At 41.2% G+C, this 23803-nt stretch overlaps 1 protein-coding gene across 3 annotated transcripts in view; it reads right to left on the reverse strand.

Moving 5' to 3' along the window:
- Nucleotides 1-280: 280 nt before the first annotated feature.
- Nucleotides 281-23803, reverse strand: part of UCHL3 (ubiquitin C-terminal hydrolase L3) — a 30889-nt gene continuing 7366 nt past the window's right edge. For 2 of the 3 annotated variants that reach the window (XM_077927773.1, XM_077927772.1), the window contains 7 exons: nucleotides 19404-19560; nucleotides 18965-19050; nucleotides 17314-17361; nucleotides 8190-8396; nucleotides 3680-3755; nucleotides 851-909; nucleotides 281-499 (listed from right to left, as the gene is read on the reverse strand). In XM_077927773.1, coding sequence (XP_077783899.1) covers nucleotides 416-499; nucleotides 851-909; nucleotides 3680-3755; nucleotides 8190-8396; nucleotides 17314-17361; nucleotides 18965-19050; nucleotides 19404-19560 — 717 coding nt within the window. In that variant the 3' untranslated portion in view covers nucleotides 281-415. The remainder of the gene's footprint in view (nucleotides 500-850; nucleotides 910-3679; nucleotides 3756-8189; nucleotides 8397-17313; nucleotides 17362-18964; nucleotides 19051-19403; nucleotides 19561-23803) is intronic. The other variant, XM_028728358.2, reaches the window with a different exon arrangement.

Consider the following 23803-nt stretch of genomic DNA (forward strand, 5'->3'; position numbering starts at 1 on the left):
CAATTTACTTTATAGTGGTGGAGCTTTCTCTGGCTGCTGCAATCAGAGAAACTGCTATGGGCCACATCCAAGGTAGCCAAATTAGACAGCATCAGATGAATTTTGCTGTGCTATGTATGAGGATGATCAGGATTGCTTGCTCTCAGTAAAAAAAAAACACAAAACCTGTGAACTGGGTCCATTGCGCTTTTCATTATGTTATGCTACTAACACAGCTGCTCTCCTGGAATGCATTCATGCAATCATTCAAAATACACTAGAAGAAACAGGCTACACGAGATAAAGGACAAATTTGAAGTTTAATCCACATCAACATATTATTTGCATGGTATCAAAAACTCAATCATTGATTTATGGCAAAAGCATTATTCTGTTACAATACATTAGGCAGTTTCTGTCCTTGTGCAAGAATAATTTAGGCAGCTGCTAGAGCAATTGCATTGAACCTTAATTCATCTGGATCACGTTCCATGAATTTCTTGCATACTTCTACTGCATCCTAGTAAGAGGAAAGAAAGGATAAGGATGTGTCATCTATTTTGCAAAACAAACACAACTGAAATTGATCAGTCATTGCCTAACTAACACTAGGAGTGGTGAGAACAGTTCTGCATTTGTTTACCAGGAATTTTGACTGATCAGAAGACTGATCATAAAGATAATACCAAGCAGAAAACAATATTCAGTATGCCCAGCTTCTAGCAGTACTGGCAATTTGAAGCTCATCTAAGTTTGTACTATATTCTACAACAGCAGTTTCACAAAATAACATAGTAAATACTTCATACCACCCACAACAGCTCTGCTATAAGAAGTGTCAAAGTCTGCTGATATGAAACAACATTCCTACCTCTAAAAAAGTGTCGTCACTAGATTGCCCATGGTTTATTGGGAAAGGCTTCCGTCCATCTGTTGGAAAACACAGAAAGAAAATTCTTAAGAATTTATGTAGAAAGCATTAAGTAGTAAATTTGACATGGCAATCTTCCTCATGGGGAAAATACTACACCTCACGTGATCCCATAAAATAAGTTTTAAGGTCATTTAATCCTTTGATATTTTCCCCACTATACGTACAACGAAATTGTACTATAGTTAAATTTGTATGAGTAGCCAAGGTTTAAAATCATCATCATCATTATTTAATCACCTTCCACAACATATGTCCCAAGGCAAGGTATGACATGCAATAAGCCCTACTAAAAAAAGTTACAAAACTATACAAAAAAACCCCTAAACAAAACAGGAAGTTTAGAAACAACAGAAAATGGACATCTGGGATAGCCACAAATTCCTGCATTGCAGGGGGTTGGACTAGATGATCTTCAGGGTCTCTTCCAGCTCTACAATTCCATGATTCTCAGAGACCTATTCATCCAGCTGCAAAAGCTTGTTGGAACAAAAATGTGAATGACTATGCATTAACAGCATATACCAATTCCACTGACAGAGTTGGGCATTGCTGGGCATTGCTCTAGTTCTTCCTTTAAAAACATGTACACAGATAATAATAATAATAATAATAATAATGATGATGATAATTTTTATTTATACCCCGCCCTCCCCAGCCAAGGCCGGGCTCAGAGCGGCTTACAAGCTATAATAAAAACAAGTTGAATGATTACAACTTAAAAACAAAATTAAAATACAACATTAAAATATTAAAATGTAGCCTCCTCGCAGGAGGAGAAGGAAAAGAAAAAAGAAAGAGGGAGGGAATCAAATTGGCTCCAAGCCAAAGGCCAGGTGGAACAACTCTGTCTTACAGATCAAAGCAAATGGAAAGCTACTGGGTTTTTCATGCTAACTTACTATAAAATGAATTAAGATCCCCTGTAGACTAGCTTCCCATTGCCACCACTGGAGCCCAGACACACATCTCCAAGTTCAAACAGGACACAAAGGCAAAAGCCCTTCTATGCTTGGTTTTATAAATTCAGACATTCCCTGCCCTTAAGTATGGAGGCACAATTTAACTACCTGATTAATAGTAGCAGGCCGATCCTCCATGGCAATTACTTTTTAAAGCTATCCAACATAGATAGCCAAATTCATGAAGCCAACTTCTCAGCTTCCATTAAATATGCCGGGAAAGACTTCGTCTTCCATTCCCAGTTTTCAGTTTCTTGTGTAAATTCATTTAGTTTGGTAGCTATTTTTATTCCATCACGGACAAAATCCCTAAATTATTTTCATATGAGGTATGCGCTTCAGACATTTTCGATGTGTTTACTGCAATGGTTGACTTCTATATACGCAGCGCTCCAAGAGGCAGTTCCGCAATGCACATTGTAATAGTAATAGTGCCACTGTATTCTGCTCTGGTCAGACCTCACCTGGAGTACTGTGTCCAGTTCTGGGCACCACAGTTCAAGAAGGACACTGACAAACTGGAACGTGTCCAGAGGAGGGCAACCAAAATGGTCAAAGGCCTGGAAACGATGCCTTATGAGGAACGGCTAAGGGAGCTGGGCATGTTTAGCCTGGAGAAGAGGAGGTTAAGGGGTGATATGATAGCCATGTTCAAATATATAAAAGGATGTCACATAGAGGAGGGAGAAAGGCTGTTTTCTGCTGCTCCAGAGAAGCGGACACAGAGCAATGGATCCAAACTACAAGAAAGAAGATTCCACCTAAACATTAGGAAGAACTTCCTGACAGTAAGAGCTGTTCGACAGTGGAATTTGCTGCCAAGGAGTGTGGTGGAGTCTCCTTCTTTGGAGGTCTTTAAGCAGAGGCTTGACAACCATATGTCAGGAGTGCTCTGATGGTGTTTCCTGCTTGGCAGGGGGTTGGACTCAATGGCCCTTGTGGTCTCTTCCAACTCTATGATTCTATGATTCTATGATTCTTGGTTGTGTTCCACAGACCTAGAGCTGACCACACACAGTTTGCAAGCTAAGTTTTTTTAAATTCTATTCCCTAGTCTATTCTGGTAAATTGTTATCTATAAATATAAAGAGCATATTTTCTGTGGCAAAGCGTAAGTGTTTTGTGTTTAGGTGGTCTTCCAGGATTCAAAAAGCAAACAATCTGAACAGACTAAATAAGGCACAAAAGGACAGTACAGTAAGAGGAGATCTTAGGAAACTTTGGATGTCCAGTTTTGGTGCTATGGTTTCAAATCAAAGTTATACTAATGACACAGCACTAATGAGTATTAGAAGTTCAGAGGTCTTAGGCAACTGCCTCACTTAACCCTGTTATTAGAGATTGTTTGATCAGATATTCTTGGGGACTGAATCCACAGCCTTTTTCACATGCAAGGTTTGCAATTGCAAGTTTCCTATGACTTCACTTTATACAGGCTCATGGAAGACAACGTACATCTTCAAAAGGTCACTCTAAATCCATGGCACATTCAAGGCAGGGAAAAACCCATTATCAACTCATACATTAAAAAATCAGAAACACGTTATGAACTAAAACGGAGGCCTGCTCATCAGGTTAACAGCTTTCCCCTTTCAAAAGTAGCTGTTCCAATATTCTTCCATTCCTCTTAACTGTGGTTCTCGAAAGGCAGAACATAATTACTTGACCGAGAATTCTTTACTGGACGATCTTATAATCACTATCCGTTCTTGGCAGGCAGGTTATACACCCGAGGTAAAAATATCAAAAATTAAGCATTAAGTAGATGATAATATGATCCGTTTTGAAAGAGAAGGATTGCTCTTACCCAACTCGTAGAGATTGCCATCAATGTTTACTAATGCGATGAAGTGAAGATCTACTTTTTCATCTATACTGGGTGCCTGCGAGAGAATACAACATGCATGCGAGTCATTAGTAGGAGCTGAAACTCTTGCTCTACCCAGTTGGGAAGAACTTAACCCGAGCCAAGGCTCAACCTATGAACCCGGTTTGAACAATACATGTGAAGTATAAAAGACATGGGCTTCTAAATAAAGAAAAGCACACTCTTCCTCAAGACTGAACCAGCTTTTAGGATTGGTTTTGGTTTTGTCCAGGCTTGACCTCTGGCACCTCTCATTTGAGAACTTTGGCACTGGAGAGAGAAGAGACCTGTCTCAAAGGAATGGAGGGTGAAGGTGGTACTTTGGCCACTACTGTACCTACAAAAAATGTACTTTAACACATACACACACTTGAAATTTGTGCTAATATATAAATTTTCACACTAGACAAAAAGTATGCCCTCTCCCTTTCATACACACCTGACAGATGCAAGTCCCACTGAACACTGAGGTCTACAGCTAAGGAGTAAGATTGCACTGTAAACTCTTGTGTTTTGAGTCTGTATACATAATCTCATACTGAAATGGTCCTTTCCTAACAAAAACACAGCGTCCGTTTTGCTGGGCTGGTTATCAGGCAACGGCCACAGGACAATACCAGGAAAAACAGAGGGTGGTGATACGAAACGGTACTTGAATAATCCTGGCACCATAGGGAACCATGTTGCTTCTGATCCCAATACTAGACTTAAAATGTTATTTTTACTGTGAGATTTTTAGTAAGCCACTTTTGTGAGCCCTTTGGTGCATTAGTGGGGTGCAAATATTTCTAAACAAATAATAAAATTGACCATGGCTATTTATTGGGCATTTTGTAGCCACACAGTTTACAAAATGCTATTGATCTGCAGCCCCACCCCCACCCCCCACCCCCATGCAAAACAAAAGCGAAAATGAAGTTTTTATATTGTAAACTGCCCTGTGAACTTTGGATGAAGGGTGGTATAGAATAATGATAATCTGATTTTAACAAAATAGCCAGTATGACAGCTTAAGAATTAGAAACACAGAATGGCTGTGTAAGTCAACTGAAGCAAATATATCACGGTAATTTAATTCCACCTATGCACAAAGTATTGGTCTAACAGACATCCAAAATACACTGTTCTTCGTGGCAACAGCTCCAGAAGCTGGTTAAAATTAACTTCATTTTTTAGAAGTCTCAGATTTCTGCCAAAAGGTATTCCAAGTGTTCTCATTGATGCAAGAAGCATTTCAGTGCCAAAAACTCTGGGTTAGTACATAGCTTTTGCAACAACACACCGACGGCACACGCTAAGAACACTACAAACCTAATGTAATGTTATGACAGTGTCATTTGAAGATATAAAGGCACAAGTGTCCAAGCTAGAGACATTCATTTCTAGATTGGAACAGCAGCTCCCTGTAGAGATGAAAGATTTGTGTAAGAGCTGTGAAAGTGTTAAGAGGAGAATAAAAAACATCAAAGGATGGGACACCTTTTTCTGCAAAGAGGTGCAAATATATAGTTTGCAACTTTCTTTTTGTGGGGGAGGAAGACACAACTAAAGGGGAGGTGCAATAGTGGCTTACAAAGTTGCACAAAGTGTGCAGGAAATGCACAGAAAATCTGACATGACTCACTGATTGGTATCTGTGTGACTGATATATCCACGCCTGCTTTGAATGTTAAGTGGGAAAAGCATGGATATGAAACATGGTCTGGCTGACTTTTCACCCATGGCCACTTATAATTGGCAATCTTATAACAAACTTGTAATTTTGAGACTGTAGCGACTTCCACTGTGGAAAAATAGGGGGATGTTGTCAGGAGTATAGTCTCAAGATGTTTCTCCCACAAGTCAATATTATATTGGGGTCAGTTGTGCCTCAAGACTCAAAGCAGTTTGCCATGTACTTAGCACTCAAATTCTGTACAGTGGTACCTTGGGTTAAGAACTTAATTCGTTCCGGAGGTCCATTCTTAAACTGAAACTGTTCTTAACCTGAAGAACCACTTTAGCTAATGAGGCCTCCCACTGCCGCCACACGATTTCTGCTCTCATCCTGAAGCAAAGTTCTTAACCCGAGGTACTATTTCTGGGTTAGCAGAGTCTGTAACCTGAAGCGTCTGTAACCTGAAGCGTATGTAACCCAAGGTACCACACTGTATTACTTACACAGGGGCATGTAACCTTTGTGCCTTTGATGAAGGATCACATTGGGGACTTGCAGAGGTTTCTTCTAGACCCTATCAGTTTTAGTCTTAGAGGACATTCAAAAGCATTTCTTAGTTCCAGGTCTCCTTCAGATCTTAAATTTTCATTGTCACAGATATTCAGTCCCACATTCATGTCACTTCTGAAAAAGGTATACAAATACGTTAACACAAAGCAGGCCTGAAGGCTGTGTGAAGATGAAATGTATATCTCTACCAGCTTTTCCAGAAGTTAGTGTCGGTGTGGGCAAGATCAGCAGCTTCTAACTAGACAATGAATGCTTCTATAGCAGCCATTTTCTCTAGAACTGATGGCACTTGCCCACTCAGTTATTCCTAAGAATCGTAATGACAAATTCCAAACCACTATATTCTCATGCCTTCCCTGTGACTCTCCTGTTCTCCCCTCCAGCAAGTGTTCACTCACGGCAATGAGTTTGCACAGAGATGCAAAAAAAGTTGATGTGTTCAAACTGACATTGCACCTAGACAAACTTTTGTAGCGGTGATCGGCTGCTGCACTTTTTCATTTCAGAGTGACACCATGGCTGCACTTTGGCCAGTGACTGAAATAAATTGATTCATTCACACCATGGCTGTATCATGTAGATGCAAAGAACGCAAACCCTGTTTGAACAGAGTTCCCAGGTTCCTGCGGACATCTTTAAATGTAACAAAGACAGGATTGTGGGGGCTCCGCCAGTTATAATTGTGCTTCCAGCTGATCACAGAAGACCATTCACTGTCCATTGTTAAAGGTTCCTGGTGCTAAAGTATTCAGTATTCTTACAGATTTAGCAAGCTTTCCAACAAACTACATGGATGGGTACTAGAATGCAGCCAAAGGAAAAGAGTTTCCACAATGAATGAACATCCTTCTCCATCCTGCCTCCATCTCGTTTGGTCAAGATGCTGTGGAGTGCTATTGCTCTTGTATATCCTGCTTAATCTTTGAGCTGAAAGATACCACTGACATATTGATTTTTTAGAAGTAAGCACTTAGTAGTCTATGCACAGTTCCAAAGAGGAGTTTCTGTTGTATAGAAAGAGTAAGATTGATGCACTCCCTTATCCCACTTCTTGTTATGAGAATTTGGGTCTGGTTCATTCAATTTCTGAAAGTACTGCATATCTCTTGACAACTGCCTTCTTTGATGATTTTAAAAGACGAGTCTATGTGGTCCATATTTGATTACTCTTTACAATACATCTTAATGAGTTCAGATCACTGCTCTTTTAATTTATCCAAAAGTCTGCTACTGAGTTGGTTATGAGATATTTTACATCCTCCATCAAACCAACTGTTACAGCATAACATATTTATCCAGAGTAGGGTATTTTTAGTTTTATGTAGGTCAGTGTCTGTATATTAATTTTTTAATACGGAAGTAATAGCAATAAGCACCCATCAACTTTATTTATACAAAATTTTAATGCTTATATGAGCTCTCTATTTTAAGCCAAAGGTTAGCATCTAAATAGAAATTTAAAAACCTATTCATGTTGTCAGTACCACACAGAGACAGTATTCAGACAGTGTTCAGTGTTCAGACACAGAGACAGTGTTCTTCCTGGTAGCTAGACCTCTCCCAAACTAGAAGTAAAAAAGATTAGAATTTGAACACACAATGCAGTTTAATACAGTCATAAAAAGACAAGGGAAATTTGAAAACAAGATAAAAACCTTTTGTTTAAGTTGCAGAAAAATATTTGTTCATTGGTATAATTCAAATGCCTGTTTTTACAAAAGAAAGGAACAAGATCAACCAAGATCAAGATCATATTGGATGATTTTTACAATTAACCAGAATATACATATATTTACTGCAAATGTAAACAATCAGCGATGCCAATACAACATTTAAGCCATATTGTACATCTCTGATGAAAGATTTAGATCAGGAAGAACTGGAGAGTATTGCAAAGCGCGCAGAGCACTGGGCCCTGGAAAAAAAGCAGAGAGACTTTCAATCAGATGTGATAGGAGCAGATTTGGCACAGAACTAAGAATTAGCAGACCCAACGAAGCACCAATGAGATAAGAGAAACCAGATGGAAGACAGGAAAAATCTTGGGGGGGGGGGGGAGTAGACGTTCCTAATGCTATTTGTCTGCTGATGAGGATTTAAGACAGTATGCTTCGTCTACTGGAAAAAGCCCTAAGGGAATTCAGAGCCAAAGAGACCCGCCATTAAGCCTAAATGTCAAGGGCGCCTGCCGCAGAGAAGAGATGGAAGATTGACTACACTTACAAAAGAATGGAGCCCAATAGATGATAGGGGTATTGTGGGCCGCCAGCGCTGGAGGGAGACAGGTGGACTGGTAGCCTTTACAGGGCTTGTGGCTTTTGCAGAGGCTACATGATTGCATCTGATCAGGGTCAAGGAAGCAGAGCGACGCAAGGGTGAAGCCTTCATTTTGCAGTGGCTAAACTCAGGCTGTGGTGAGGTTGATGGTGACTACACAAATATTAAAAAGAAAAGAAAAGAAGACACAACTTTACCCGCTTTAGAGATCACTGTACAGTTTTTGCTCATGTTATTTAAAAAAATATATCCCACTTTTCACCCCATCTGGGTTTCAAAGCAGCTTACAAAAAATTAAAAACACACCGTAAGTAACATTTAGAAACACAACTTAAAACATTGCAGAACAACAGAACTTGCGTCCGTGGTGCAAAGGTCTCCTGAAATAAAAGAGCCTGAAACGTTGCAGGTACTGTGCCTGCCTGATTTCTAATGGGAGAGAGTTCCACAGAGTGAGGCCCATAGCGCTGAAGACATTACTCCCCACTGACGTGACTCAAGCTTCTGGTTCGTAGGGGACCACTAATACTACTCCCCCAGATTATCTAAGGGGTTGGCTTAGGACATACAGGTTAAGACATTCATTGAGGTACGCTGGATCTAAGTTGTTCAGGACTTTGGACGCCAATACAGAAACCCTGAACAGCTGCCCCACATAGGTTATATGCATACGAAGGGACAGAAATTTAACTGAAGCTATCTAAGAGCTGTTATGATCTAAACGTTTGCTGTGCTGTTCTTTTTTTCATGGCAAATGTGTTCGTGCTGCTCTTAATCTTACATAACATCAAGGCTCATCTAAACCACCTGCAAATGCAATTTCAGGCACCGTGTGATAAATTCTTGTGGGTCTGCTATCTTCCCATCATTCTGTTATGTTGCGGTAGGTAGGGGATGGGGTGGTGGTGGAGAGAAATAAGAAAGCTCTAGTGTGGTTCATCACTTCATGAGATGGGCACTCTAGGGCCGGAAAGGCAGACTAGCAGCCTTCAAACAGCAAAATTGCAGACTCTGCTACCTGGGGCACATTTGGTGTGAGTTGGTCTCCCTGATAAAACAAGCTCAAGGATCAGTTGCTTTTTTTGTTTTTAAGTGAGAAAATCACAAAAGGTGGGATCCAAATGGGGGGCAGGGAAGCCAGGCCTGAACCCTGGGAAGACAGAAGCCCTGTGAATTGGTTGTTCCCGTGTCCTGGAGACTGACCAGTTACCTGTTCTGGATAGGGCTGTGATCCCTCTGAAAGAACAGGTTGGGAGTTTTGGGAGTGCTCCTGGATCCATCTTTGTCACTGGAAGCTCAAGGTGGCTTCAGGAGCTAGGAATGCTTTTTACCAGCTGCAGCCAATAAACCTGTTCTTGGGACAGGGGTAATCTGGCCACAGGGAACCATGCACTGGTAACCTCAAGACTTGATCACAGCAGGTGAAAAAAGCTGTGGCTAGACTGCTGATAGGGACAGATGATCACCAGTACGTACCTCTGGTGCTCAAAAGTTTGCACAGGCAGCCCATATCCTACCAGGCCAGGTTCCAAGGAAGGTTCTTGTATTAATTTACAACACCCTGAAGATGCCTTGAGGGTCACCTAATCCCTGATCACGGAGGTCTTTGGGGGGCAGTCCCTGTTAATGGTTCCCCCATGGCTGTCCAGTACTGTGGTCCCAGTTTTATAGAAGTCCCTACCACTTGAGGACAAACAGGTGCCTTCCCTACTGAACTTAATGACACCTACAGAATTTTGTTGTTATTATTATTTCGGCAGGTATTTTAACTGAAGTTTAATTTTATAGTTTTAACTGACTTTTATTTTTTGTATTGCATCTTTGCAAACCGCTTGGATACACTGTAGTTAAACAGTATATGGATTATTTAAATAAGTAAGTAAAATTGAGATTAGTAAAGGCCAGTTTATATAGCAAGCAGGATCAAGCGGTAGAGCTTTCCCTGTGTTCTGCAAATTTAAGTCACCTGGGAATGGGATTCTATATTTGAATACTTTCCCCATAAAGCATGTAGAAAATAAGCGTGTCAAGAAGAAGGGTTCAAGTTTATCCTCCTCTCTCAAAAGGATGAGTCCACTAGTCAATTCCAGCTCTGACAGGAGTTACTGACACTAGCACAACTTTTTTCACACAGCTGTTGAAGAACAAGAAGAGTACCATCTGGTCAAGAAATCACACAATTTTAAAAAAATACACTGTGATTTGAGTACTGGAAGACTATATACTACAGCTATTGCTAAAGGGAGTGTGACTGCTAGACTTATCCCTATACACCTCCTTCCGCCGTGTAAATCATTGCTCCTGCGACCTGCCAAGCGGAGAGGAATACAGTGAATTCAGCAGCAGCAAGGGGGATTGGGCAATCCATGGTGGAATGCAGGAAATACGATTGTTGTCATCTTAAAGTCCTTCTGGAGCCCTAAAATTAAAAGTCTGCTCTAATGGGCAGCTCACTGCACATTCGTCTTTTTGGAACCGGTAAAGTTTCACTGACAGCCCGATGGGTGAGTTGCAAAATGCAGACCTATCACTCAAGAGTTGCCCAAAGTTTTCTCATAATTGAAATGCCAAAGCTAGATAACATATTTAGCTCTGCATTCCAGAACACCTCAGCCTTATTTGGGAAGGGAGGTTCGGCTTCATTTTCCTGGTGGGTGAATTGCTTGCCTAGAAACACAATAAAAACAAGCTTTGCCAAGGCAATAACTTAGCTCGGTTAACACTTGGCAGGAAATAACTTTACAGCGTGTGTACTTTGCTCTGAATAACAAGTTTCAGGAAATCAGCAATGAAGAGTCCCATCAAGACAGGAGACAAGGCCATCCATACAACACAATGATTTTATACTTGTAAGGCAGCAGAAACTGATTAGGATCGGGAGCCCCCAGAGTGGCTGGGGAGACTCAGTCAGATGAGCGGGGTATAAATAATAAATTATGATGATGATGATGATGATGATGAAGCTAAGGATTTACAATGGGAATGTATTTCCCAATGTTAAATTTCAGTTAAACTGCAAAAATTATACTATTAGATAACCCCTATCCATCAATTCACTGGATATAATTTCCACTAATCCAAGGTTAATACATACAAAATGTTGCTGGCTGGTCTACACACACACACACAGCTGCCAGGAGCCCCACACTCTAAGGTGTTTCTTTTTCTTTTTAAAAGGAAGTTTCTAGCCTGTGCAGAACATAAAAGTTAGAAAGCAGCCGCCATTTGAAGCAATTGCTTTCAGATATATGCACCTGCTCCTGCCCTTCCAATGAGCGCCGTCAGAGCTGTGATTGACAAGTACTAGAGAAAAAGTACACAAACCTAACAGAAGACCAGAAAATGGCCTCAGGAACGACTTTTTCCAGACATTTGGAGAATGGACTTTGTGGGTCATTCCAAAGCCATTTTCTTTTTACCTCCTCTGCTATGGAAGTGACTACTGTCTGGAGAAGATAACTAAGAAAAATCCATGATTTTAGCATCGCTGACTTGATGGTGACATGTCCACTGAAAACCAAAAGGTACCAACAGAGTTCGTATTCTTTCTAACAGAGGCTTAATTTCACGCAAAAAAAGAGGTATTCTCCCCCCTCCCTCCACAGTTTGTAAACATAAATAAGCCCCAGCAAATAAAAATTAAATCTAGCATTATAGTACATCATCCATGTTGCAGCACGGTATTGTGGTTCAGAAAGCAAGGCTGACATCAGTTCTAGAACGAAGCCCAATACAGCCATACAACATTGCTGGGGCAGGTAGTCTGCAAAAGTTGTATACAACAAACCTGCAGTATAGCCCACGGCCATTACTCAGTAACTTGTTTTTAGGGAACTGCTGTTGTGTGGGACTGTCAATCACAGCAGCAACGTGGGCAGAGGGGGCTCTTAAATGCTTCCGCACCCCTGGCAGAAAAGTAGAGGGATCCTTTTACATGGGTTGTGCTGCTGGTATGAATACTAAAATAGGCATTCACATCAAAGACTCCATTACTTTCTGTTAAAATAAAGGAAGAGAATGTTCATCTGGCCTCCGCTGATAATTACAGCAATGCTGTTATGAGGTAGAAATAAGAACTACAACAATGCTTTTATAATATGCTTTGTAACAGTTTAATCTTGATTTGATCCAAGCATGGGCATCTGAACCCTGCTTGCTATAAATCGTGGGTGTCTTTTCATCTCCTTTTGCACCACCACCTATGTAAGATAAATTGTCGGTCTCAGATAAATTGATGAAAGCAGTACCGTAGCATAAGTGGCTTACAACTTGTGAAACTTGAGTCCATTTGCACGGTTTAAGGTAGGCACCAAGGGAGAGCGGGGCTCTTGTGGCTTTAACAGCTGTGTGGCAGGCAGAAATTCAACAGGTCAACCTTTTCTAGTATGTGGATACAATTATGGTAAAAGCTCCCCCTGTTAACATTCTGTCTCTCAGACATCTCATTGCTTGAGAGATTTATGGGGGGGGGGGGAGCTTTGACCCACCTGCAAAAGGGGAAGTGAACAGCATATCACACAAAGAATATGTGAGTGGGGCCAAGTATATCAGTGTATTGCACACTTGTAGGTATGCATAGCCTTCTTCAGATGTTCGTTTATATATAAATGAACCTGCATGGGACAAATTCATAGCAGCAAGCTCCATCCCTAAGTTACACACATTCATTACATTTATCTGTAGGGAGCTGCCACAGAAATCTGTTCTCTTCACTTTAAGACATATTCCATGTACAGTGGTACCTCGGGTTACAAACTTAATTCATTCCAGAGGTCCGTTCTTAACCCGAGGCGCGCTTTCGCTAATGGGGCCTCCCGCTGCCGCCTCACCGCCAGCACATGATTTCCGTTCTCATCCTGGGGCAAAGTTTGTAACCTGAGGTACTACTTCCAGGTTAGCGGAGTTTGTAACCCGAAGTGTTTGTAACCCGAGGTACCACTGTACATAGCGAGCACCCATTTTTTGTATGTTCTGCAACCAGAAGTAATAATGATGGATTGCTTAATATTTCTGGTAATGAACTAATTGTTATTCCTAGAAATCCTAAGGAACCAGTCAGACAATTTTGCCCATCTAGCTCAGAACTGTCTACACTGACTGGCAGCAGCTGTCGGGCTTTCCCAGATGCTGCAGTTTCAACCTGGCATCTTCTGGAGGCAAAGTAAATTGCTAGGCCACTGAGCTATGGGGATTCCCAGAGCAAAAAATATAGCAAACTGTGGAAAAGGTCACCTAGGAAAGTTCTCGCCTCACATCAAATACTCTGAGGAAAGCACATATTCCATCTGGATGTGTAATGCAGTCTAACCTGCAGGCAAGGAGGTGAACATTATACACAATGCAGAGTGCAATTCTGTATTTAGAGCAGAAATGGATTATCTGAGCTTTCCTTGTAAAATAGGAAACTGCTAACTACGAGTTTTTGGATGCAATTTCACCTTACAAACAAAGGACCTGCTGTTCTTTGAACTTATGCCAATCTAATTTTGTGGGGTTTTTTTGTTTTACGAGGAAACCATGAAGATTAACTTTGCATCCATGCACTCCTAGAATCCCAACTTCAAAAGATGAGTGCGCAAAATCAACAGAAAATAGTCATACATCTGAGCGTGTTAGAAGAAGTGTTTTGGAAATAACAGTTCAAGAGTTCCCAGACTGAGCCTCTACACAGTTCCATGTTTACTTCAGACACCATGATGTGTCGATATATCACAAAGTTTAGCTGGTGATATATCGCAATGTTAAAAACCAAAATATTGCCCAGCCCTACGGAGCACAGTAGGGATATACAAAATATTTATTTGCATCTTAAAGATTCTTTGCTTCCATCAAAACATTGGCCTAGTTCAAACGGTCCCTTAAAACCATAGCTATGAAAACTGGAAGTCAGCCATGGGTGTCAACACAGCAATTGGCGGTGGAGCAAAGCAGCTGTGATTATTACAGTGAGTGCCCACACGCCTAAAATTCACATATATTCATGATTCGGCTTAATGTTACATGTGAACTGAGCGGAATCCATGCTGCACAGGCAGATGTGGGGAGGGAACCACATGATCACACAGCTCACTACAAGCACAGTTAAAACCATTGGCACTGCTACCATCGAAAATTAGGAAGCAATTTTAACAGCAGCACTAAATGTGTTCTAGACATCCATACCAGTGGATCACTGTTTAATGCTAGCATAGCGTCTTTTCAGTACCAGCATACAAATAGTCATTGTAGCACGGCTATTACAGCAATCCCTCAGACCTATTTCAAATACAATGCACAAGTAAACTCTCTGTCACAATTTCTAGTCAAGATTTTTTTGTAATGATTCCTAACTAAATTTAGGACACACACACACACACACACACACACACATATATATATATATATATACACAGTGGTACCTCAGGTTAAGTACTTAATTCGTTCCGGAGGTCTGTTCTTAACCTGAAACTGTTCTTAACCTGAAGCACCACTTTAGCTAATGGGGCCTCCTGCTGCCGCTGCGCCGCTAGAGCACGATTTCTGTTCTCATCCTGAAGCACTATTTCTGGGTTAGCGGAGTCTGTAACCTGAAGCGTATGTAACCCAAGGTACCACTGTATATATATAGCCCAATGAAAATATGCTTCAAATTTTACAGTCATGCACATCCACTCCTAGAAAGCAACTTGTATACATTTAGCAAATAGAAAAAGGCATCTGGCAAATAGAATTTCATATTTTAGCACCTAGTATTGTATCCCCACCTAGAGGTTACGCAGCACAAGTTTGCTTTCTACACCCTTGTAATACAAACAGTGTCAGCCAGTAATAAAACGAGGCTTTCCCAACTTAAAAACTCACAAGGTCAGGCACCCAGCCCATTTTAGTTAGTGGCTGGTTCACACAGCTTGTGGCTAGTCTGGAGAGCGCTAAACCACAGGCCCGGGTCAAATGAAACATTAAGTCAAGCCACACCTTAGCTTGGCACGGCAGCCAAAAGGACCAGGGAGGAACAAGGCAGATGTGAGCTCATCTTCAGGAGCCTGTTCATTCACCCCAAACCAAGTTTTAGTTTCATGTGATGTACAAGCCAGGCTGCTAACACTGAAGTCCTGTGACACTTTAAGGACTGACAAATAATTACAGCGTAAGATTTTGGGCGCTCCAGCCCAGTTAATATTTGTTAGTCTTTACTGTGCCCACAACGCTCCTTGATTGTTTTTGCTACAAAAACCAGCATGGCTATGCCTCTGGCAAGGTTTTCACCGTAATGATTCATTTAACCTGTTGCAAGCAAAGCCAAAATGGGGAATGCAGAGAGAATAATTGGGTGCACTCTTCCCACCTTAGATCAAATCTATGCTGCCAGGTGCCATAAGAAAGCGGCAGAGATAGCGCAGGATAGTACGCACCCCGGAAATGATCTCTTTCAGCTTCTGCCTTCTGGAAGAAGGTATAGGGTTATAAAGGCCAGGACTAGCCCCCTGAGAAACAGTTTCTCAAATGCAATTCTGGTTCTAAACGCAGCATAAGGGGTTTCTATTGTATAGTGTATTTTAAAATGGGGTTTCAGAGTTTTTAGGGGTTTTTGAATGTTTTATGTAGTTTTTATGTAGTTTTATGTAGTTTTTCAATTTCATTGTCCTGCATGGGTCAATGACAATAAATATATCGTATCGTATAACTGAAGCATTTCAGTGTTTAGTAAACAGCACTACATTGTTCTCCATCCTACAGCCTGCCAGATACAATTTTTACCTTTCCATCACCATCATTGCTCAAACATATCTGTAAGCAGGCCTTGTGCTTAACTGCATCTTTTCACAATGCATAGGCAAATAATGCTAAATTAAAATCAACACAGAAATTGTTGATTTCTGCTGCATTTAGTAAACCTGGCTGCATACACTGAAATTTATTTCATTCCGTTATTACGCTATATGAATGATACGAGACAAAGTATGCAGCCATGCTTCGGATGGCCTAATGTGCTACATATAATAATAATTTATTATTGTAACTTAAATGTTACATGTTATCTTTAAATACAAAATACTAAAGTATCCGTTTTGCCTGCCGTGGGCCTTTGATGCACAAGATGCACAAAGTTTTGGAAAGGATCCACTGCAAGGGAGACCAACATCTAGTTGAGGAACGCTTAACCATTGCAAAGCAGCGCATCGTGAGCTGGAGAACACATGAACACCCCAATGCTCTCAGGATTTCTTTTGCCTCAGCCCCATCCCAAAGAGCCCAGGAAGGAGAAGGTGGGACACCAGTTTTATTGTATGTATCCTGCCTAAACCTTCACCTATTGATACTTTGCCTTTCGCGATGGCTAATGGACATGATCCAGAATTAAAGACAAGGCTAAATCCTGCTGAAATCAACTAAAAAATAGAAGCATTTCAATTTTATCATTGATTGTACAAGATGGGTCTTTTTTTAAAAAAACAACAACCCAGCCACCAGCCTATAACCACAGCTGTCTCACCACATGGGAGCGGATTAGATTAGATTAGAGTGTCTTTTAGCATTAAATGTGCTCACAATGTGCTCATCATGTATGTGCTGGTGTGAACTGAGGAGGAAGGGTAGGAAGAAGACAATGTCCCTATGGTAAGAAGATGATTGTCCATGCATTTACAATAATAAAAAGCTTCCTGTGAATATTCATATAGCACTTTCCCCAAGCATTTGCTTCTTCAGATATAAGGCCTCATTTAAAAAAAAATCTCATATAATAAAACACGACTAGTATTATCCTTACCATACTGGTGGCAGAAGTGGCTTTTTACCCAGAAAATTAATGGCTGAACTGACATCGACCTAAGCACTGCCCCTTTACAACTATGAGCCAGTATAATATATCAGGTACCAGTGAAACATATTATATTTGTAACTTTATGTATTTCATACATCCATATGGACCCTTGCTACTTCCCACTTTTTCCAGTTTTTAGCAACCTAGTAGAATATTTTTTTTTACAGAAAAGAGAGAAGCGCCCCCCCCCCACTTGTTATAAACTGCATACAGAAAGATCCCTACTCAAAATTTTACTCAGGGGAAAAAACACATTAAGTTCAATACCTCAGTCTGACCTTCATGGGCACTGGATTCATGAGTGACACGGATAGCCTGAAATAATAAAAAGGCAATTAGTTTATAGTCAAGATCTTACATTATGCAGTGATTTATAATAATGCAAGTGCCAAACCCAGATTTTTAAGTTCCCTCCCACTGTCTAAATAAAAATACCATTCTGAACTCTTTAACCAAATACCAGCAGCTTTTTTTAATGAAATCATGTGCCTTCAGATCCCAAGTAGTATTTAGGAGAAGTGTAGGTGGATACTGAGATTGTAATGAGGTCTGGATTGATGGTGGGAGAACCTCATTGCCCCCTCTCCATCCCAGGGTTGGGGCGGAAATTAAGATGGTCTGCCCGCAAGAGACTTATGAAACTGAAGGGATACTTTAATGCTAAGGGGAATTTTCCAGTTGGCATGGCTGGTGTGGCCCTGACTTTACTGCAGAATAGTGAGACGGAGGAGCTCCAGGCAAGACAGCAACAGGGGTTGGTTTCCTAGCAAAACCAACAAAACACAGATTAAGAGCCCACAACTGTGCCTGCTGGCTGTGATGCCACTAGTACTCCAACATCTATCCAAACCATCTTCGTCAAACAAGGTTGTACAGGTGCCTTGTTTGTAAGCAGCAAGGGACTGGATCAGAGACATCTCATTATCACACGGATGCTGCACAGGTACCTTATCTGTTACTGGACCAATTTGAGCTGTTGGCAAGCATTAATATATAAAGCCCTTAACAGCATCAAACCAAACCATTTGAAGGAGCATCTCTTCCCACATCTTCCAGCCTGGGCCTTGTGGGCAGCCAGATTGGGTGGGAATGGGGTGCACCTTGAGAGGCTTTTGGCAAATGAAGTTGACTCTCTGAACTCAGACATACGGGTGAGCAGTCCAAGTGTAAATATTTGAATGCTTCTATGATGCTGCCTTTCCTTTTATTCCACTGATACTGTCTTTCAAGCAACAAAGGGCAGTGTGTGTGTGTGTATGTACACACTTACACACACACACACACACAGAGAGAGAGAGAGAGATAATAAAATTCAGCCAAATGTATGTAGTTCTTAGGTAAAGGTAAAGGGACCCCTGACCATTAGGTCCAGACGCGGACGATTCTGGGGTTGCGGCGCTCATCTTGCTTTATTGGCCAAGGGAGCCAGTGTACCTATTTATCTACTTGCACTTTGACGCGCTTTCGAACTGCTAGGTTGGCAGGAGCAGAGACCGAGCAACAGGAGCTCAACCCGTCGCGGGGATTCGAACCGCCGACCTTTTGATCGGCAAGTCCTAGGCTCTGTGGTTTAACCCACAGCGCCAGCCGCATCCCGGGACTCAGCTATACAGCTGCAAATACATTTTAAGTGTGTTTTAAGTGCATCATACAATTGTGACAGGGACACGGGTGGCACTGTGGTCTAAACCACTGAGCCTCTTGAACTTGCTGATCTAAAGCATCAGCCCTAGGCTCTGTGGTTTAACCCACAGCGCCACCCGCGTCCCATGTAGTTCTTAGACTTCCTTAGTAAAAATGAACCCCAAACCCTGCATTGACTGCCCCACCCAAAGCCTGTGCAATCTGGCTTGACATACATGGGCCTAAAAATAAAATACTCCCGTTTCCCAAATTTATATTCAGGAATGATACTGACTTCGTAAGTTTCTAGATATTTGGCCCTCTCTTCAGGACTCATGGGCATAGAGTCATCTAGGAACTTCTTTAGCGAGGAGTCAGTTTCTAGAACAAATAAAAGAACATGAATTTAAAAATACGTTAAAATATGTTACTTTGAACTCTACGACAAAAAGCATTGCTGAACTTATCACCTCTTATTTATTTCACATGAAGTGACAACACAAATAATTACAGTACCTGTTAAGAAATGAGAACAACATTAATCTTAAAAATCCATGCTGAATTTGCTATGTATTTTGCTATGTATTGCTATTCATATTGTGGCAATTGTTTTCCAAGAGCATTTAGCCAACTTTCTAAGTTTTCTGCAGTTCAGTATAAGCAATAAGCAGTTCAGGAGCGCCCCCTACCCTCCAAACCATTAAGAGGCACCACAGTAGAAATGAAGTATTTACCAAAGTTAATTTTATCCCTGTTGTTTGCAATAGCGTGAATAAGCCCAATAGTTCCACAGGCGTTGCTGATTGTTTGCTTCATGAAATACACTGATGGTTTTACTTCTTGTCCCTGAGCTTTTATTTTTGCTTCCTCTTCCGTTCGGAATGTTTCATACTAGAAGGCAAGAATAAAAAAACACGTAGCAATTTGATTTTTTCCAATTCTGTTTTTTAAAAGAATAATTCTATATCATAAGCAGTCCTTGCCAAACAGAAGCAATACAACCTAAAAATAAAGTTTGTTCTTGTTTTGAGATACTGTCACTAGTAATCTGGAGACCTTTCTAAACATTACAGATTGTCTAACTGACTGTTTTACTCTCAGTAAACATGCATCAATTTATGCTCTTAGCATGGCTAGTTCACCATCTTCACCATGGCAAATTCACCATCTTCTTTTACAAAGAGCACATCACAAGCTAAAGTTAACTACTATCAACTGAAGCAAACTAAACCTTGCTAGTTTTCACATCTGCTAGCTTATGCTTAAAGTCTATACACCATTATACCAAGTTATTTCATTGGTTGAATGATCTTCAAAGCACATGACAGCTAGTTGTGTCTATTATATAGCACATTCTGTTATAAATCTACCTGCAATCTCTTCAGTTGACAAATGTTTTAACCTTTGCTCCCAACCAAGCTAACTCAAGGAATATAAATCATTAGAATATCCTAAAACAAACAACAAGCCTATTGTACAGGTGTTTAACATTTCCAAACATATTTAAACCTTTCCCGGATTTCAGCAACAGAGATACACTACAGCTTGGACTGCTGCAAAGGCCTGGCTCATGCTGAAACAAACCTTTGGCTAACCTGGTCACAAAAACCAGGAAAAAGTAGCATTTCAAGTGTGATCCTAGTCACGTCTCCTCAGAGGAAAGCCCTGCTGAATTAAATGCGGCTTGGTCCACGGTAAATAGGTTAGGACTGTAAACATACTTTGTTGTTAAATAAATATACACACTGAGCAACAAGCATGACCTTAGAAGAGATATTTGCCTACAGTGGTGCCTCGCAAGACGAAATTAATTCGTTCCGCGAGTTTTTTCGCCTTGCGATTTTTTCGTCTTGCGAAGCACCGTTTCGGGAAAGTTTTGGAAAAGCTTCAAAAATCACCCAAGTCTTCAAAAACCTCAAAAAAGGCTACCACACCGCGTGCTATGAGTTGCTCCTTGAAGTCAAGTCGCAACTGTATTAATGGTTTTAAGAAAAAGGAAACAAACTTGCAAGACGTTTCCGTCTTGCGAAGCAAGCCCATAGGGAAATTCGTCTTGCGAAGCAACTCAAAAAACCAAAAACCCTTTCGTCTTGCGAGTTTTCCGTCTTGCGAGGCATTCGTCTTGCAAGGTACCACTGTATTCTAAGAATGCCTGCTTCCTGCCACTTTAAAAAGTAAAGATCCTGTTCTCAATTAGTAGAGAACTAGAAGTTCTGAACATTTTTAAATTTAAACAATTAAGCAACTCAACACTGCAATTGTTAATAGGAGGCCCAACAGGTTAACACAGGTTTTGGCCTGAACTGCTTGCTATATGAACAGTGTCTACACTGGTGGCCAACAAAATTAAATATTCAGGTTTTTCTCCCCTGAAGAATTATGTTTTCCAAAGAGGCTGTGGTTGAGAAAAACGAAGTTTAAAGTACAGTGGAACCTTGGTTTTTGAATTTAGTCCATTCCGGAAGTCCGTTCGACTTCCGAAACATTCGAAAACTGAGGATCAAAGGGCTGTCAGCAAGTTGAATGGGAGAAATTGAGAAATGCGCCTCAGAAGCCGTTCAACTTCTGAGGCACATTTGAAAACGGAAGTATTCACTTCTGGGTTTTCAGCGTTCAGCTTCTGAAACATTCGGCAGCCGAGACGTTCGAAAACCGAGGTTTGACTGTACTGTGAGAACTTGATCAATGCAGGCTTGGAAACATCCATGGCTTCCAGGTGACCAGGTCAACTATATGGAAAAACCCTCTATTGTTCAGGCAGTAAATAAAAAATGGTTCCCTTAGCATTACGTGGCCAGTTGCTACTAATTTTTTGGATTCATTTGCAAATGTGTGGCTAAATATATTCTGCATACCCAGGAAGGGTTTATTGGGAAAAGTAAAGGACTGCAGGTGTTAACTACTTCCTACTGCAAACATTATCACTGTTTGCAGGCCTGCCACAAGCTTTAAGACAGAGGTAGGGAATCGTTCCCACCTGACGGGGCATATTCCAGGTCCTTCGTTCCCCAACAAGTCACTCTGACAGGGGCTGACATATGATGGCAGGTGAGCAATTTTGGCACAATGACCTGGTGAGACAAATTGGGCGTGCAGGCTGTAGGTCCCTGCTTTAGGAGTATTTTAGTCTATTGAGATTTAGGGTACAGGATCAAATCCTGACTTGGGAGAAAGCCTTAAACAAGTTCAAGTGTCATGAGAAACTGAGGCTTAAGAAGCTAGAGTCTCACTTCTGGTCTGCTGCAGAGGAGAATGGTGGTGTGCTAAGTGTCGTCTGTGACACAGAGCCGGCAGAAAGGCTTTGAGGGCAGCGCTAGAGTTCAGCGCGCACCCCCCCAAAAAAAAAACACCCCACAGGAGAGTGAGGACCTGAGGGCTCCAGCTGAGCGAAAAATCTCGCCCCCTGAACGTCTCCCGGCCGTGGCTGTGCACACAGGAGAGGAAGGGAAGAGGCTCAAGTTCGCTCTCGGCACCAACGCAGCTGGCTGCCGAAGCTACGATCCGTCACCAGAAGCAGTGGATTTTCCGATTAGAGGTAAAGGCCAAATAAAACATTTAAAATTGAAATTAGGGTTTAAAAAACTGATTTGGCGAAACGGAAGCAAAACAGGAAGTCAGCTTCCGATTTCTGTGGGTGAACTCTGCAAAGGAACTTATTTGTGAATGGGATATAGAGACTGACTACAGTGGTACCTTGGGTTACATACGCTTCAGGTTACAGACTCCACTAACCCAGAAATAGTACCTCGGGTTAAGAACTTTGCTTCAGGATGAGAACAGAAATTGTGCGGCGGCAGCAGGAGGCCCCATTAGCTAAAATGGTGCTTCAGGTTAAGAACAGTTTCAGGTTAAGAATGGACCTCCAGAACGAATTAAGTACTGTACCCAAGGTACCACTGTACAGCAATGGAGAATGGATACATTTTACTCTGACTAGCTGAATGGTTACATTCAAAGGATTTATACAGTAACTGCATCAAGTTATCTGTTGGCTTATAAAGTAAAAAATCTACCAACAGCTGGAGGAATTGGAGCAAACCTTTCAAACTGCCAGAGCTGGAAAAGGAAGGGGGAAATAAAGGAAGCCAGCAGGGAACTCCTAGCACATCTGGGGACACCCCAGAAAGTGGGAAAGAGCCTGGAACAGCTTCCGAACTAATTTCTACACCCCAAGTGACTGAAAGAGCCTGCCAAGAAGGACCTGTTGAGTCAATCTCCAGCACTTTAGTGAATTAAATAATAAGACAACTTGCCATGGAATTACAAACAGGAAATAATATGGAGACATAAACTTTGGAACTATTGTAAGCCAATGCAGTTTGTGACAATTACAAGCAGATAAGTACAAATTAAAGAACATTTTAGTTTCTTAAAGACACCAATTTAGAGCTGAACTGATTTAATTTTTCCTTTCATGAGTATTCTGGATTTTTAATTTTTTTTTTTACTTTCTTCTGTCTTTTTTATTTGATACCCTTTTAATTGTATATTTTATGTCCCCTGTTATATTGGAAGTTTTTATTTCTTGTTTTCCTTTTGGTTTGTGCCTTCCTTTTGTTATATGATTGTAAGTTTTGTTGTTGTCTTGAGGGAGGAGGCAGATAAGAGGGAAAGTGAAACTGTAAGGAAGTTGGGAGGGGGGAAAGTCTCACGGTTGGAGGGAACTGGGCTAGCAGGTGTGACCTTGGACATCTCAAATAACACTGGGAACCGACTGATAAGACATGGTGTGCAAGGAGGGTACAGTAACAACTAGGAGGGGAGCAGCTGCAGCTGCGGCAGCCAGCAGAAGGGCTGGTGGACAAGCAGAGATTGGGAGAAAGGGGAGAAAGAGCAGACAGACCTTCTGGCTTTGCAACTTTCTGAATTCAGGAAAGAAATGGTTCAATCAATGCAGGAATTTACTCAATCTCCAGTTGTGGCAGTAGCAGCAGTTTGAGTAAATTCCTGCATCGATTGAACCATTTCTTTCCTGAATTCAGAAAGTTGCAGAGCCACACTGCTGCTCATATTTTATTAGCTAAAAAGTGGGAAACCCAAAAATTACCAACGATAGAAGACTGGCAGATGAAGATGATGGATTTTTCGGAGCTAGCCGACCTAACCGGAAGAGTCCGTGACCAGATGGAGGATG

The sequence above is a fragment of the Podarcis muralis genome, chromosome 4 (genome assembly GCF_964188315.1).
Source record: "Podarcis muralis chromosome 4, rPodMur119.hap1.1, whole genome shotgun sequence".
NCBI classification, from domain to species: Eukaryota; Metazoa; Chordata; class Lepidosauria; order Squamata; family Lacertidae; genus Podarcis; species Podarcis muralis.